At 42.4% G+C, this 18,689-nt stretch overlaps 1 protein-coding gene across 3 annotated transcripts in view; it reads left to right on the plus strand.

Annotated features, from left to right (window-relative positions):
- LOC121602443 (atrial natriuretic peptide receptor 3) overlaps positions 1-18,689 on the plus strand; it is a 52,903-nt gene that overhangs the window by 22,328 nt on the left and 11,886 nt on the right. For 2 of the 3 annotated variants that reach the window (XM_041931224.1, XM_041931208.1), the window contains exons 4-5: positions 396-579; positions 828-1,030. In XM_041931224.1, coding sequence (XP_041787158.1) covers positions 396-579; positions 828-1,030 — 387 coding nt within the window. Of the gene's footprint in view, positions 1-395; positions 580-827; positions 1,031-6,185; positions 6,275-18,689 lie in introns of those variants that run through there. The other variant, XM_041931217.1, reaches the window with a different exon arrangement.

Raw genomic sequence — 18,689 nt, forward strand, 5'->3', positions numbered from 1 at the left:
AAGTGGGCAGCGTATCGTAATGGAATGAATCCTGGCGGTCGTAAAATCGAGTTCCAAGCAATTTGAAGCAATCAAATAAACAACGTTACTCATCCCAGCGACAAACGGACCACCATGCGCCTCCATAAGAAGCCGCGCGAAAGAAACGTAACGCGTCACGTAACGTAGCGCTAAGGAGTGCTTGAAAGCTTTCAGTCGTTGTGCTTTTGCGTGCGGAGAGCTTACGTTCCCAAGACAACAACCATGCAAGACGTTACAAGCAAGCAAGCGATGAACCTAACCGTCATGGAATGAATGCAAATGTGTCGGAAAGAATGTATTATTGCCTTTATAAAATTGTTATATTGCATTTAACCATGTACTATCTATTTTTCTTACTGTTTTTATATTGACAGCGCCTGTTGCAAGAATTGCACGATACATCTACAATGACGGTATTCCGGTGATCACCGGAGCCGGATATACATTTGACTTCGAGGAGCCAAAGACACACTGTGAAAACGAGTTTCATATGCTTATTCGTACGGGGCTGGTCAGTTTCAAGCGGATGGCATTCTTCATGATAGAACTAATCCGGCAGTAAGTATTTCTTTCGCTTTAACATTGTAGTAAAAATATTATGATAAGAATCCATTGAAAAAAGACGTTCGTAGTAGTAAGTGAAAGGATTGATTAAATTTTAAAAAAATCAAACAAAATAAATATAGCAAATATTTTAATAGATAAAGTTTATGCAGAATGTATCGATGAACTGGACGGTTCATTAATTTGTCAAACAGTACTGTTAATCACTTAACAAACGTTCATTTCTCTTTGCTCCGTTGCAGCTTCAACTGGAACCGCGTGGTTTATTTCTACGAACGGCAGAGCTACTATAACGTGGCCGGACCGCAAACGGGCCACTTGCTGATGAACACGATGGCGGAGTTTTTCCGCCACGAAAACATTACCTACTCTCCCTTCTCCACCGATTCGGCCCGCACAAACCTCACCGAGAGTCTGAAGGAAAAGGTCGGCCTCAGCTATGCAAGTAAGTGGCGTGTTACAACAAACCATTTGCAACAATATTTGGCAGCACGTTCAACGGATTGACCAATACATTGACCGTTGAAATTATTTGGAAAATGCATGCATGAATGTCAAAGCATCAAATTTTTCGTCATTTTTCATTACGTACCGTATCGGTCGAGTCTATTTTTAGCATTGCACTCACGACCAAACAAAAGCAACCTCTAAAAGTCAACGTTCGGGGCCAGTACTGGAAAGCGCTTACTCACATCTTCTTTTCCGCTGTCGACATTTCCCCTCACAGGACTAGTTAAGTAGCGGAAAAAATGAAGCACAGCTTGATAAAAATCTTGTTGCGGTTAGAAGTGCGGCAAAGCAGAAAAAGACCGCATGCAAATGTGCAATGTGAGCTTGCATGGACCAACTCGAGGCAAGCACACTTTGCAAACCCCCTCCCTTTCTGCACGGCACTTGATGGCGGCACGATTAAACCGCCACTGCACGTAGCTAATTTTCTGACAAATGCATTTGCGATAAGCCAACCTTCCTGTGTTGCCGTGGCTCGTGCCGTCGCCTCTCTCACAACCACCACCAGCGTCGAGTCCACCTCGTCGTATCAATCAAATCGCGACGCAGTGCACCAACGGCGATGCAGTCCGTCAGCCGATCGATGAAATGTCAAAGTGGCTAACGCCGGTAGAATACGCAAACATTCATGCAGCTCCCTTCGCGGACGCTTCCTTCCTCCTGCATTGTTGAAGGTGTGATACTATCGGTAGCAGCGTAATATTGTCGCACCATATGGATTTGTGCGATCAAGCAAACTCACTCGCAATAAATGGCTTGATGTGTGGGTGTGTGTGATTGTATTAGGATGTGATTTAATCTAACGTGCTCAATTCTCTTACTCTTTGGAGATAAAAGTAGTTATTTTGTACATCGTCGAATCCGAAACCAAAAGATACGTCAAGCAAAATTACATTTTATGGACTTTTAAGATGAAAATTAAATGATAAGCCAAAAAGGAAGGAAAATAAGAGTAGAGTTTCCTTTTATTTATATCTTTTGCCTGCGTTTTCTACATGTAAAATACAAAAAAATAGCCTAACCAAAAAATGTAAGATACATGTGTTTCCACCCTGTTCCAAGATGAACAATTGCCCTATGAACGATTAATATGTCCCGTGTGTGTCAACGGTAAATTCATTGCTAAAATGTTGCTTCCCATGTCACATGAGTAAAACCAATTTTAAAACAATGTTTCTATATTGGCTTATGCCTGTGATACCTGGTGATAGCAAGTGAATTTCATATTCAACGTGCTGTGTATGCCTTTTACCCTTGCTGCAATGTTCCTCAAAAAAGGTTAAATATCGTTACATTTTCCAAACGGTACTGCATTTATGGGAAAAACTAATTAAGCTCCCCGTTCGATGAGCACGAAAAGGTTTGCGAAAGCATGCTACGTGGTGTACGCCGCATGTCAGCATCATGCCATTGTAATGCAAAGCCAGTGAGTGAGTTGATGAAGCAAGAGACTGTGGTGAAGCGACGGGTTTACCTTCCAAAAACCAAAAGTAAATGCAAAATTAGCAGCAATGCATTTATGAGCTTTTTCAGGTTTGATAATTATGAAGCAGTAAAACGCTCATGGTTTAACTATGTTACCTAAAAATATTTGCCACATCTTCTCAAACAGCAGGAAAGTAAAGGGTAGTATTGAATTTTCAAACTCACAATCTCAGAAACGATTATCTTTTGTGCTATTTTTGCCACCGAAACTATCGGGATCAAAGATTACCATACACTGAAACCTTCGTGCAAGCTTCCCTCAATGTTGAATGAATTCAGTGCATGACAGGCAAAATAAAAAAAAATAAAGCCACCCATTTGCAAGCTTCCTTCTGCCATCGTGTGACACCACTGTTCGTACGTGGAATAAAGATGAAGCTTCAGGCAGAAGAAAAACGACCACGAGCTACCCATTTCGGAGGGAATTAAAATTTATTTGCATTTGTCTTTCGATACGACATAAGTGACTGTCCGGCCTGTCACGCTACACCACGCTCCCGTAGCTTCCTCTCATCTCTATTGCTCTCTCTATCTCTCTCTCTCCCTCCTCGAGGCCCAGTAAAGACCACCCTCCTAGTATAATCATGGTTGCGTGTGATTGAAAATACGACAAATCACACAACCCGAAGCGTTACAGCGTGTCCAGCAGCGGGGCCTGCTCGCTGAAATGTTAGACCGTCTCGGTCTCGGTTGCTCCCTGGGCTGGGGGGAGGGGGGGGGGTTAGTTGGTGAGGGCGGGTGTTTGATTCCTCTACGCCACCTAATGCAATCGCGTTCCATTATGGAGTCGCGTAAATGTGATGCGCATGGACTACGCAAGCACCCGCTCAGGTGCGGCGCTGAACTTGAACCTGGAATCTAATTTTAGACACATGCGTCGCTAAAACCTCCAGGGACGCTAGTGTGCCCCGACCGTAGCACAACACTGCACATGCCGTTCCTTGCTGTCGGTTCGTGAATGTTGAATGGAATTTGATTAAGAGACATTTGTCACGGGGGCACCAGTGCAAAACAACGGAAAATTTGATGCCGCAAAATAAAACACTCATAATAACTTCGTTGCACAGTGAGATATTGCACAGTGAGTGGCGGTTATATAAAAGATGGCATTTGTTTTTTTTAACGGCAATTGATAGTGCATGCTATCTAGCTTATTTTTTTTAAATATGAAGTATATCTTATGAATCATTTATAGATCGAACTCAATGTTTCCATCTTGTTTATGATCAAAGTGGATTAATAAAACGCATTTGATTGATGGCCGCATACAAAGTCCACGACACTGTTTATTGGACATTTCGAGCTTCCCGACGTGTCACGGGCAGTCGCGGTTCAGCGTAAATTAAGCATGCAATGCATCATTTTCGTGCCTTCCGGCCTTCAAACGTTAACAGCGGTCCAGCGAACGCCAACGAATTTGGTCAAAATCAGGTGTTTACCATAAAACACAATGAGTTCCCAACTAACCACCCGCGCCAAGTACATTGCCAGTATCATTAATTGTTTATTGATGATGACGGTTTGGAATGTCCGATCAGTCCTGTTGTAGGCGGTTCGAACACCGTGCAGCGTAATTGTGGCATGCGTAGCGCCGCCGCTGCCATTGAACGTGTCACGTACGTTTTCGAATTGTGCAAGAACAATTGTTGCTACCCGCGATTGACATGTGGTTCAGTCGGTGTCATATTGGGAAACTATTACTATGTGTTACTTAGTTTCGTTTTTTAAAATGTTTACATGAAGTCAAGGCCCGGCGCGATATGGGTGAAGAGCTTTGGAAAATCGAGTATGATGGTTTTTTTTTCTAAACGACTATAAGAACTGTAAGGACAAAGAAAACATGAACCAAAGATAAAAACTAAACTAAAACAATGGTGCAACCGAAGAAATATGACGTCAAACATGTTTGAGTCGTGATAACCTCAGTAGCTTCCCTTTTTATTGTCTCTTCATGCACAAAAAAGGATGCTCCAACCAAGCCGGAACGTTCTTACACAGCGAGAGGAAAACAGTGCTAGAAAGTATTTGGTTCAACAACTCAATCTTGTCACTTGGCACAGGAAAGAAAGTTTTCTCGACAACTCTCGAAACACCGAGACACGATGTCCCACAGTTTGATGCCCTATAACGGAAGCGAATAGAGCCAGAAAAAAGGAAATAGAAAAAAAAATCACACACAACATCATATCAAGCATGTACACCCAACTATTTGTATTCATAAAACTTCGAACGAGCTTTTCCATCCCATTGGGTCCTATCGGGCGTAAAACTGGTGACAGTCTGCTTATCAATTTCCCGTGACCATTTGGTGGCCACAATCTTCATCACGCTTAGTTCATCCGTTCCTGCTATCCAGCTATGTTCGCGCGTTGAGTGTGCCATGTAATTTGCCTACTCATGGACACTGTTGCTCGGTGGAGATGTACCCCCTTTATCGGTCAGCAAAGTCACCTGTCAGCGACTGGCCGCACTGTAATACATCTGCTCTGGCTGTCCATGGAATACAGTGAATGTTTATGAAACCCTTTTTCGTTTTTGCTACGCTGGACTGGTTTGCTTGTCACATTTGTGCAATGGTTTGACCTGAAATGTACTGTTGTTACATTTTTCTTTTTCTCGCTTTCAAGCATCGTTTAGGGTAGACAAATATCCTGCAATAGTTTTGGTTTTACTACCCAGCACCATTTCAGGGTCAGCCGTCTGTTTGTGTCTGTTTCTAGTGTCAGCGCTGTCGAAGCCGAAAACAAAAACAAAACAAGCAGTTTGCAAAGCAAATGGTAGTAGTAAAAACAAATGTAGCAGATTACACGTAATTGAATGGAGGGTCTGACTGTGACCAAATTTCACCGTACTACCGTGCGACACATCCAGTGCCAAAAAAAAAATGTCACCACCAAAAGAGTTTTACGAGCATTTAATACTCACGTAAATGAAATCAAACCCCGCTCCACACCGCATGCCTCCAGCGACGGTGTCCGTCCGGTGGTTTGCAGTGCCTCGGTATCATAAAATACGGGAATAATCATAAATAAAAACGCATGTAAACATACGATGTACCGGTGGCTGCTTCGTACCTCATAAACCGCGTGCGGAAGAAAGTGCAACAACCGAAATGCCGAAATGAATTTCTTTTAACGACTTCACGCGACGCGGTACGGCCGCGGAATAACTGATGGTCGGTCATCGGTGCGTTCGCCGTTGTCGCCGGGTGTTGTGCACCAAAGTGCAATCGATGAAATTATTTTATTTTTACGATCGGCGAATTCGTTTCACCGCACAAGTCAAACACACAGACACACAGACACACACTGCACTAAGGACCATAAAGTTCGCATCAATCGAATTAAGATTGATGAGGAGCAGTGGCAGCGCCTCGACCATGCTAATAAGCGTGAAAACAGAAGCCGTGGGAAAGAAAGGCTCAATGACTGAGCCTTCCCGCTTATCAATCTTAATAACTTACTTTCGTATCATAGGGGGTCTGGTACGGAAAATGTACCAAAAGAAAGTGTCACTTTGTTGCTAATTTTCCATTATTTTGATCGTAAAATGATATCGCCCTTTTTTTAATTCTTATTTTCTCTCCCTGCTTTCTATCGTTTCAGGTAAGTTCCTCCGTAAAACTTTTAGGACGTAAGGTTTCTGTTCGATCAATTTGTACTTTTGAGGGTGTGAGTTCGTGTGTCGTCTCAAACGTGCTTCTTGCAACATAAAAGAAGGTTCGAAGGGGATCCTTCTTTTACGAAACGATGAGGTAAGGTTTTTTACAGTATGTTGAAGGACAGGCTCCCAATGCTCTTCAGCACTTTAATTATACTGAACCTTCTTGGCAGCCAAAGCAATTTCGTACCATTATACGATGTTAAAGATATAGCCTTTCTTTCATTTCATCATTTCAAATTCCCTTCAAGCAATAATTTGCTATCTTTACCGTGTTTAGGATGGTTTACAAAACTGTTCTCAATGTAATCTTGAACCAGAGTTTTCAAATTATTTATATTTTCTTCACCTACACTTGAGTACACTTCAACTGGACATCTTTTTCTTTTTATCAACGATACTACTGAAGCTATAAATATTGCGTGATCAAAAAATACAATTTAATGTAAATGCTTGGTCAGCAATGGGCAGGGCCAGCAAATCTTCTTATCCCATGAATATAATTCTATCACTGAAACCACATTAAACTGGCCACGTGCTGTACATTTTTAACAATGTAAACAAGCGTTGTGGAGAACTAAAGAAAAACACGCAAATTGTACGCCGAAAGCACGAAGGAAGCAGTAACGCAGAATATGCCAATGACGAACCAATTTTGAAGTTTCCGTGGCTTAGAATCATATTACATTCTGTAGGATGGGAGGAAAAGGTGATCATGACGAAGCATTGATTAAAATTTAATGAAAGCATTGCTCCACTTTACTACACGTCCATGACCACAGTGAATTCTTTAGAAGTAAACTTAATCACTCTCTTTGCTGCGTTGCTTTAAAAGTCTCGATTTTGACAATTTGATTCTTGATCAAATTTAATATTTTCAAATTAAATTGAACAGTGCATGGATCTATAACTAACTGAATTGCAACAATTACTTCAATTTGAATTGCAACGACTAAGGTTACCGTTAAAATAACACTCTACATTGTTTCCATGTACCTATGAGCAAGAAATAAAAGGTTATTATTTCGAAGTTATTTGGTTGGGGATATAATTGTTTTTTAAAGAAATTGTAATCCAGTACATTTAAATATTGCTTTAAAATAACACATTTAATAATTATCCTTTCCAATCAAACAAGAACTGAGATCTTTATTCTGCTACCCCTTGACATGGCAACTGTCCATTATGTCATTCGAATTATCATTATTCGACTCACATTGCATTTAGCCGCGAGCAGCTCATTGACAGGCTCAGCGGTTACCTTGGCGCAACGGGCTTACCAGGAATCGCCAGTTGGTTATTATAGAAGCTTCCAACGCGAAGAAACGCGAAACGAAACAAGTAAAAGTACTTGCGCGCGGATCCTTGAAAAGCTAACAACGCATACGCCGTTTTCGTTACGCCTGCATACAATTAACAAGACAAAGCAGAAGAATAACGGTGTTCCCTGGCTAGCACCTTTTCAATCTGACCGTCGCGAACCGGTGTCATAAAAGCCACCAGCCACCAGAGCCACACCAGAACCAGTTGCCTCCCAGCCGCGACGGGTGCCCTCGGCTTTGGTGGTCGGATGAAACTTTCGATTTTTATTATAATACCTTGTGTTACCGCACCACTACTGTCTCGTTGTGTCCAGCGCGTCCGCCTAGGGTCAACCTGGTTTGCTGTTAACCATCTTTCCCCGTCCCCGAGACGGTGGTATCATAAAATCGCTAACAAAAAACAAACAGCCGCACATCGCTATTTATCTTCGATGAAGATGACAAATCTCATACGGTCCGGGTACGGGGCGCCAACGGTAGCGAATGCGTTATGCACCACCCGGCAAACGAGGATCGTGTCTCGCGGTGGTAGGAGTTTAAACGGAAAAGAAACACAGCCGATGCAGATATACCCAGCATGTGACGCGGGGATCCAGCACAAAAATATATGCCTACAACCCAACAGCCGAAGCGAGCACAGAGGGCTGGACGACGAGAAGAAAAACAAAACCGTCTGTCCACCTCCAAAACATAGCTCTGCACGACCGTCACGCACGTGGTTAGCCTTGAAAGCATAAACATAAACCGAACCGCGAACTCTGGAAGGATGAATCGAGCCAACGGTGCTGAGAGGCAAAGATTCACGGAGAGTCAATGATTGGTGCGTTTGTTGTTGCTCTTGGTGTGGTTAGTGATTCGATTGTATTCATCCGAGTGAACGCACGAAGATCTCCGGACGATGAACACGTTACGCGAAGCCAGGGAAGCTCAATCGGATGAGGTTTAAAGATTATTATGAACGTTTCATTACATCACAAAAAGCGTGCAGTTTGCATGGTATTTGAAAGTTTTGGTTATTGTTTAAAGAACTTGTATGTGTTGATTTAAATATCTGTTGTTCGATAACCAATTTTTGTTTTGTAGAATGAGAATTGCAACAAGCTTATTAATTTGAACATATATGCACAACATACTAACGCCTTATTCCTATTTGCATGATTTTTGGGACTTCGGTAATCTTTTATTGATTAGCTAAACTTTATATCAATAGTTGTGTCATACAAAAGCTTTTGTTTTTATTAAAAATGTCCGCGACATGCAATGTTGGTGTTGTTGGAGATTGGTACAATCGGTAAAGTAAGGTGTCAATGTGATTAAGAGTACGGCAGCAGCTGATCTAAACAAAATTAATCAACATTTTTAAGAGAAAGAGTTTGTTCTTTCAGCCAATCAGTTTATTCTTTCTCTTATTCAGGACAACAATTTTATTTGTAGTATTCATGTCTTAAATCTGTTAATCCGGCGAATAAGGAGTTCGGTCCATGCAAGGGTTAAACCCTTGCTATATATGTTGTCAAGTCGTACACTTGGCGATTGTACTACTTTGCCTTCTTCTTCTTTGGAACAACAACGGTTGTCGGTAAAGCCTTGACTGTACCACTAGCGGGCTTGATTTTAAGTGACGTACTGATTACACATAACAGGATAGTCAGTCCAACGTATCGAGCACTGTCCATTCGGGGCTTGAACCCTTGACGGGGATGTCATAAAGCTGTACGAGTTGACAACTGAAGACAACTAGACCGACCCATTGTATTACCAGGACCGGATTGTAATATGGGATAGGGAAATATAAGTTTCAAAAAACAAACCAACTAAAAGTCACTGACAATTGATTCGGGTTGAGCACCCCTTACACCGAGCGTGAACCACACTAGCCGGTGACTATAGTAGCTGAGAGATGCCGGCCGAAGCCAATCAGTTTCGTTCGAAAGGGCAACGGAAACGGTTCGAAATTTTGGCAGCAAAATCGCTACCACCCCAAAACGTATAACAGTGACGCGAGCGATCGGCACAGTTGCCTTCCAATATCAGATACTGTGAGTTGCTAACGTTATTTCTCAAGAGGCCAGAATGCAATTGTGCTAGTAGAACAAAAGCGTAGCTGCATCTATCCCCGTTTTTTTTTTGTTTGATTTTTTTTAAACAAACTTCTCCGCCACCCTTCAACGCTACCCCGTGCTCTCGACTCCTCGCCGCGCGAACGGTTGTGCAAATGTGATAACAAAGACGGACACGTCGCGTTTAACACACCCCGCACCGTGTCAAGAGGTTGAACACATCCTCGGGCATTTGTCATCGCGGGCCTGAGACCGACACTCGGTGTGTGTCTGGCACGTGCCGATTGCGCGGCCCGTTGGCGAGCCAGCAGTGAGCAGTGAGATCGAACCGATCATCCTCGGTGAGCTTGACGAAGTGGTTTCTGCCTCCAGCAGACCCAGACTGTGTGTTGCGCTGTGAGTGTAGTTTTTGAGCAAATGTTGCAATCAAATACGTCGCGATACGGCCAAGAATAACAAAAACGCGCGTGCGTTCATAAAGTACAGCAATATGAAAAGGGAAACCAATTCAATCAAGGTTTCTAGCTGAGCGATCCGCGATTGTACAATTAATCAGCAAAAGTTCACACCACAACACCGATCGTCGTGACCGTTTGGTTGGTGGAAGTGATGGCGAATGGCGAAACCCCGAAACTGCACCACCGGTGTTCCGCCAGCCCAGCAAGCCCAATTTGACCTCGTGTGCCTTTTGTTAAAGTGATGATTGAGTGAACTATTTTCGCTGTGTGCCACTTTTCTTCGATCGCTTCAGTGAGTGATGATGGTGATGTGTGAAAGAGAGTGTTGTGTTTTTTTTTAATTCACTATAATCTACGCTTTAAACAGCATGAAATAGAAAACAAACTAGTATGTACGTCTGATGATCGAAAATATTTACTTGGTTCTAACATAAATATTAAACAATTACTCCAGTTTTGTGTTGGTGGAATTTTATGAGTGGTTGACAGTGTTCACGAGTTTTGTTTTCAATGCAAACATGTTACATCAAGTTGGTTTTTGCTTTCTTGTTTGCAACCGTTCCAGTATTCTTCATATATCTGATAAAGTAATCTACGGTAGCTAATTCGAGCTTACTGCAATCGGAGGCTGTAGAGCACAATATTGTATTATTGAATCAATCGATTTTGAAGTGTTTTTATAGTGCTACACTCAGCAACAGCTTGTGGTCAATTCAGTGAGTGTAGCTCATAAAATCAGTTCAATCTTCTAGAGCAGGGGTCTCCAAACTACGGTCCACGGGCCGCATGCGACTCTCCAGAGCCTATAATGCGGCCCTCGATGGTGTGGTCCTCGATAAAAAAATAGATTCTTCATTATTTTCACTTCTAAAATCAAAAATTAATTGTGTTCTTTTGAAAAACGAAAATCAAGCTAAAAATGAATAATGAAAAACTGTAAAAATCTGATAATTTATATAATAGAATATTTTTTATGAAAAGGAGATTTCAATGTTCACCCATTAGCTAAGAGTTGCGGTTAAATGGCCCTCAACAATTGTTTGGAGATTCGTAGTCGGGACCGTCGAAGAAAAGTTGTTCTCTAACAGATGGATTTGAAAGACCTTATTAAACGCGTTGGTTGTTTTTACATATTTTTATTTGAATAGTTTTAATACATACTCATAAATGAAAACAAAAACTATGCTACCCAATCAACAGGATGCACATCTAAAATGCCGAAAATCCTATTATTTTTAAACTAATACACCAACTGCGTGTGTGCCCTAGATCAGCAAAAGTTGATTGCACTCTAGGGCCGACCAGACTATCACGATGAAGAAACGCACGGTTATGACATACAACTCGGGACTAGATAAGACGCTCGTCGCTCCCAACAAGTGGCCCTAGAAAAGGCAAAACACTTGGACCAGCAGCAAAGTATGGAAGCATTCCGGCTAACCGCTCTATTTCGTTTCCATGCGTGCGTGGGACCGACTTTCCGATAGAGAAAAGATAGCAAAAAAGCTCTAAAAGAAATTGTTGCGACAAGACGGCATTGTGTCTCAAGAACCACCCTCTCCCCAATTCGTTAAAGCCAGAATACGCTAAAGCTAACATCACACACGTAATCCCGCCATTGTGTGCAGCATGCCAGTTCTGGATGCACGATTTATCGTACGATCGGGCGCAAAAATTCGCATCCCCGGCCCGGCATTTAATTTTACGATCCATTCACGCATGGAAGTGAACCGCGTTCACTTTCGGTGGGCGCGGGCGCGGCGGTGCTGGATTTATCGCAGTAAATTTATTGCCCTTGCCTTTGACCTATATATATTGCAAGCAGATTTTGCCAGCGACAGCCGCAGCCAGCACCCGGACGGTAGACGCTCTTTGAATTTGAGCTGGCTGATAAATGTAGTTATGTGAGCTCGTATTTCAATTGTGTTCCTTACGTTCTCGTTATCAGTACCCGGTATCGATGCGCTAGGGGTTAGATTCGGTGCTGATCTTCGAGACGATATCGAACCCAGTTCATTTCGAGTGAAAGCTCATTGAAGCAAAACCCGGTCCCAAAATTGAGAGGATAATAAAATACACTTCTCGATAGGATTGGAAAAGGATAGCCCCGTTGATCATGGTTTGATGAATGGTGCCCTTTCTCGTATTTCATTCAAAATTCAATCAAAGTTCTGATTTGAAGTTGGCTTGATATGTGGATATGGAGAAGGGGCAAAAGAAGTATTATGATAAAAAGCTAAGTTCTTAGCAATACGGACATGCTTTTCATTCTGAACAAAAAAAAAAGAAGCTTTATTGTTCTTTGTAAAATAAAACCCTACTATGCGCCCTTTTGCTTCAACCCTTTGTCACGCTCATTACCACCATGCCGGGAGACAACGGTACGGCTGGAAGTCATCCCGAAACATGACACAGATTGATGACTAACGTCACCGTGTACCGCACTGTGTGTGTGTGCCCTTACTCATCCATTTTTACTTCACCCCTTGAAGTACACGTCTTCGATCGGATTTGCATATGCGAGTCGGGTAATTATAGCCGATCGGCTGTGTTCGTACACCAAAAGAAAAATAAAACGTGGGCGATTTAGAGTAACACAATGGGTGTGCGGCCTGGTTGGTGGGTGGGCTGGGTCGGTTGGGAAGGTTCGTAAGTGGTACGGAACTGCAGTAGATGCAAACGAGCTCTGTCGCTTCACGAACACAGCCGTCACAGCAGTGTGTAATATTTTACCCCACCCGACTACCCTTTTCCTTTGCACCCGTCGGGAATGTGTGTGTGTGTGTGATGTATGGTGAGTTTTGAACAGTTTTTAGCATGGCACATGCTGTTCATCTTGGACAACACTTGCGGACAATGGTCCAACAACTGGCCGAGGCCGCGTCTGGCTATCGTCTGCGATGCAAATGTCATCCAGTGGTACTGCCGGTGTGCTTTGCTGATTGTAAGCAGAGACAGTAACTTCTTCAGATTTTAATTAAACGTAACGAGATTTTATAGCTACCGTTGCTGTCTCAGCTACCAGGTCATGTTATCATTTGATGCTTTTAGGGTGTGCGCTTGACTGTCTGTTTGCAGGACAAGAAATTTGACATCGTAATACATTTCAATAGAGTCCGAACGAATGGTTTTGCATTTCACAAGCACAAAAGGAACTAGAACGAGTTTTGTTTTTTGCCTGCATTTTCCTGCAGACTCCTTTGTCTATTAAATAACACGTAATGAAAAACGACATACAAAAACTATCACGCATCTAGATAAATAGGGTTTGTGAAACAATTTTTGACATCTTTTTTTACTTTGTGTCCTCTACCTTGATTCAACTTCAGCAGAAACATGTTCCATATTAAAGTTGTTTATAAACAAACTATTAAACATTCACTTAGCTGGGCTAAATTGACCTTTGACACAATCAAACTTAATAATCATCTCTTTTTGACAGAATCAACAATATAACGAATAACAATACAAATTATCACAGCCCATATGAATCTATTTCCGTCCGTCAAATATACTGTTCCGAAACTTTGTTGGACCGTTGTTGGCCTTCATAAAAAGTCAAACTGCTTGATAAGGAAATTTGTTTCTTTGTTTTATTTGTTATTTATTTACTGCTGTTAAAACAAAAAAAACTAAACTAAAATGAGTTACAAAAGTGAAGCTTTATCAATAACTTGGAATCGTGTCTGGATGTCGTTCGGGGCGAAATCTACCGTACAGCGACATAGCACGTGTTTAAAAAAATCGTGAAACTTAAAAATATACTTGCATTGGGTTTTGCTGTTGATAATTTTAGCAAACTTCTCGTTTTGTCTACCTTGTCTGGTGTTTCCGCAACCGAAGCGTAGGGTCAACCGAGGAAGCGTGTCGCAAGAATGTTCTGTGCGAGGCACTATATGTTTTACCATCGCCCCTATGATACGGATTCTGATTGGGTTTGCTAATTTCGTGGAATGCCGCATCGATTACAGGCGCGTTGTTTGGTATTCTAACGAGTCCACCACCGCACCAATCAACACGCTCGCCGTGCGCTGTGTACTACGGTACAGTCACTCCACACTCGACTGTGCGTGCACGGAAAGCCGGACAGCCCATTACGTGGCGAGTTTATTCGCGGGACCCGCGAATGCTTTCCAATTCAAATTTTGACCACACCGGTAATGTTCGGCGGGGGAAGGATTTACAACTCCACCACCGTCAGGCACCGTCGGGTATTACAAAAGCAGCAGTCGAATGAGATGACTGTAAGGGAGTGAACAAGTTGTCCGCGGTGGAATCATCACGGTATAATCGGTAGTGTGAGGATCATGAGCATTGGATGCAGGAGGCGTAAAATGGATCGATTCGTTTCCTTGCTATCCCGAGAGCGTTGCATATTTACCCGAGTACATTGTCACGATGACTCAAATGCTCGTTGTTGTCGCCACTATCAATCGCTGGTTGTGTTACAGTATATGCAACACACACACACAAAAAACTGATAATATTGCACGCCAACAAACAGTGCTTGTAGTGCATCCGCGAAAGGAACTTGCACACTCAAGCCAGCTATTGAAACGTCGTGACGAGGCACCCGTGCTTAATGGTTTGTAAGATGAGCTCCGCCGCAAACTGTTGACGGTACTCTTGAGAAAAGCTTCGCAAACAAGGGAGGCGGTGAAAAGTTTGTTTGCAAAATTTAAACCCCTTTTTCACGCTGCTTTTGGAAAAGTTGACGCAGTATGACGTGATGGAAGCTCTTTAAGTATAGAGTAACATTAATGGTATCTGTTTTGTACTCTTTCGCCTCACAAACATTCTATCTTATCCGTAACCGTATACGGGCTAGAGACGCAGCTGTTACCTGTTGCAAGCACACTCAGCTATCCAATAACAAAACACGAGTACTTGGTTTGCGAAGAAGCTGTGTCACTGTATGAACCAACACAACAAACCCCATTTAAACCAAACCATTCTAGCGCATCTCTCTCTCTCTCTGGCTCACTTTTACGTTCAGAACATAAGCAACTCTTGTCGTTCTACACGTAATTGGGTTATTCGCATGCGAACCTGTTGCTGCAGCATCTTCGTGCTTTTGAAAAATCATTCACCCCATGAGGGAAAAAACGTCCCATTAGTAGGTGGAAAAATGGATACCACCCACACCGGGAGGAGCGCTAATTTGCTTCATTAGTGGCGGATCATTTAGCTGTTGCCCTGCTCCTAAAACTCGCTTCCAAAAGAAGAAGATGTCTCATATTATCTTCATCGCGCCACTGTTACATGCAACAATGGCAGGCGGGAATGTTTCAGTCCAAAACATGCCACTCACTCGCTCGTTGAAAGTAAAACTTACCAATGTGCTTGAGTTGTTGCGGTTCTGGGTTTTAAGGATCGAGGTTACAGGTTTTTGTTTAATTCTTTCCTAAAGCAGCTAATTTTCCCTTTGCAAAACAACATAATGGTTCTACTGTTTCGTTGTGTTTTCCAAACCCACCAAAAAAAAAACACAATATCTGCTCCTTGGAGTTGAGACTGCATGGAAAGCATACCGACGGTAGGGTAAACAATTTCTCTCGCGTGTACAGCTGGAACGCTGTTCGTACGATGCACTCGTACGCTCATAGTGCACGTGCTGCGATGCAAGCTTAACGCAATATTCACACCTAGAAAGGAGATGATTGGCGCGTTTGGCAGCAGCGAGTGTGAAGGGTTGTTGCTGTTGCTGTTGCATGCATGTATCGACCGGAGCGGGTGTGATAAATGCATGCACGTGTGTGCACACAGCTGATGATTGTCGTACTCGCAACTCGGCAAATCCCTTCTCAATCTCGAGTCCCGTTGCGGATTTTCCCCACACACACACACACAAACACCCGAGGAGAAACAATACGATGCTCAATATCCGGCCAATGTGCCCAGAAGTGCACAGCTGTATCATAATGAAACGGAGCTGTATTAGATCGTTCCGGTTGGATGTGTGTGTGTGTTTTTTTTTTATTGCCTGTGGATGTATGTGCGTTGCACTCTTTGTTTGCATTCAGAGCTTTGCTCGGGGTTTGCAGTGTACGATTTTGTTGGGGCCAATCGGAGCCCTTGGTCTGGCAATCGGTTTGTGAAACTGTACAACAAGCTGCTCGTAGGACTTTCCGATAAACTCATTCGAGAGCAAAAGTACAACACCAGTAAAGCCTCTTAAAATTAATTTCGAGCACAGGTTGTAGTGTGTAGAGGATGGAAACGTACATGCACACACGTACACTTCATAAATAAACCAATCTGCCGTTTCCTGGTAGGAAGAGTGTAGCAACGACAAGGGAAAAGCTGGAATTAGATGCATGAATTGCACCACATGCTCGATGCAAAAGTGATGCCTCAGCCTCAATGAAGTGTATACTAGTGGTACAAACAAGAATCATATAGCTTGTCTGGACCAACTGATCAATTTTATACTACTGTACCTTACAGGGTTTCCCACGATTTATTGGTCAGTTCCCATGATTTTTTGGTGCGTTCCCACGATTTTTTGGTCGTATCCCATAGATTTTTGGTTCGTTCCCATAATTTATTGGTATTTTCCGATTGGATATCAATACAATTGGACCAAAAAATTCTGGGAAACGACCAAAAAATCGTGGGAACGCATCAACAAAATATGGGAACCCACCAAAAATTGATGGGAACCGACCAATAAATCGTGGGAAACCCTGTAATACAACTTACAAAACATAAAACTAACTAAAGCGTCATCAAACCGATTGTTGTGTCATGTGCGACTTATCAACTATCACTCCCAATAAACCAGCAACCCAAGCGAGTGGAAGCGAATATTTTTGCATCCTATTGCATCGGCCGTAAAAATAATGAAACCATCATCTTTCACTCTCTGCCCACCAATTCCCTACTCGCTCTCTGCCTTGTTTTGACAAGCAGCATTAATACACAACACCCGGTTGTGGGGCTAGCTTAAGCGGCGGCAGAGCTTACAAAGTAAGCCCTTGACGCGCCAGTTTTGACACCCGAACATCACTAATGATGCAGCTGACACGATCTGCACCAGATGATCATCTCTCCCCCCTAGAGAACGTGTGTGGTGTTGCTACAGCGAGGAAAGAAAATCAGTTGCAAATTTGTAAAACACTGCAATTTGTACCAGCACGCCTGCAATATGTGTAGCATTGCGGTGTCTGGTGGGCGGGAAAAGGTTATGTAAATAATGGCTACAGTGCACACAGCGGTAAAAGCTGAATGAGAGCTCTCCCCGACGCTGCTCTACACACTCAATTGTGTTGGCTGGTGTTTTGGAATAGAGAAGTTTTTTTTCAGCTTGACTGAATAAATCAGTTAGCAGTTTAAGTAGTAAATAGACAGGATTTTTCTTATTTCTTATAAATGGATGAATTATTTGATCAGAATTTAAAACATATTTTTTTCATAATTTATCTTTATGATCAAAATCCTTTAAATTTCATCCTTTTCTATATAATGAGGTATTAAGCTATATTTTTTATTTTAAAATTTACTTACGCGGCTGCATTGCATAAGTGCCATTCAAACAGTACTAATTTCAAAAGTGGTGAAATACTCTCCTATTTCACAGCAAAAAAAATCATCTTTCTTCAAGTTTTTTTCCCGCATTTTTGCATCGCATCGTTTCCTCCATTGGTTCACTAATCATAAAACATGCGAAAAATATTAATGAATGCAATTCCAGTATGAATGTAGGTGAGCATTCGGGTTTGCATTTCAATCTTATCCAAATTAGGAACATAAAAACTATACCAGCACCACAAAAAAAACTGTTTTGCAACCTTCCAGCAGACAAGGAGTGCAGTTCGGAGCGGCTTCTTTCTCCGTTCATTCATTGATATTGTTTTCTGATCATGAAGAAAAGCACAACAAAACACCAAAACAGCAAACAGAGATCTAAAATTATAAATTCTATTTTCAACACCTTTTATTTTCGACTGTTTAAATTGGACAGATTTGCATAAGAATAGAAAACTCCCCGCAGTGAGGGGTTTAACCATAAACGTTTATCCAGGATATAGACGTTCCTCCAAAGCCGCTTGTCGGATTTTGTTTGGCCATCTCCTCGCACCAGGTGTGCAATGTGTGGCTGCTGCTCAGCAAAAAAAAATATATTAAACGACCAGTGGCATCATATGGTGAAATGATAATTTTTAACATGTTTTGATTCTGCGACCGTATCGTGCCGTCTATTTTGTTTTCCCTGTTAGATTTGTTTTTACTTGGTTATTTTGCACCGTTTTCCTCCCGTCTGTCCTGTTCGCGATCGGTAGATAATTTATCATAACCTCCATCAGACGCGGCTCCGTGTCGTGCAATATACCAGCAGCTCGATAATTGGTATTAAAGTGGCCGATCATTTCACGCTCGCACGCTAGTGCCGCTGTAACCTTGATCTTGAACGACATCGTTAGGCGCATCATCTTGCGCGCCAGCCCTGACTCATGGCGTTATTTTCAACTAGCCTGTATCGTTCCCCGAGCAAATAAGCACGTGCGCTCCAATTCGCTGTAAAATGCATCCTACACCCTGCTCGATGGAAAGCAATCCGACAGTGGGCGAATGTTTGATCCAGCAAGAACCGAAGCGGATGGTTTGGT

The sequence above is a fragment of the Anopheles merus genome, chromosome 2R (assembly GCF_017562075.2).
Source record: "Anopheles merus strain MAF chromosome 2R, AmerM5.1, whole genome shotgun sequence".
NCBI lineage: Eukaryota > Metazoa > Arthropoda > Insecta > Diptera > Culicidae > Anopheles > Anopheles merus.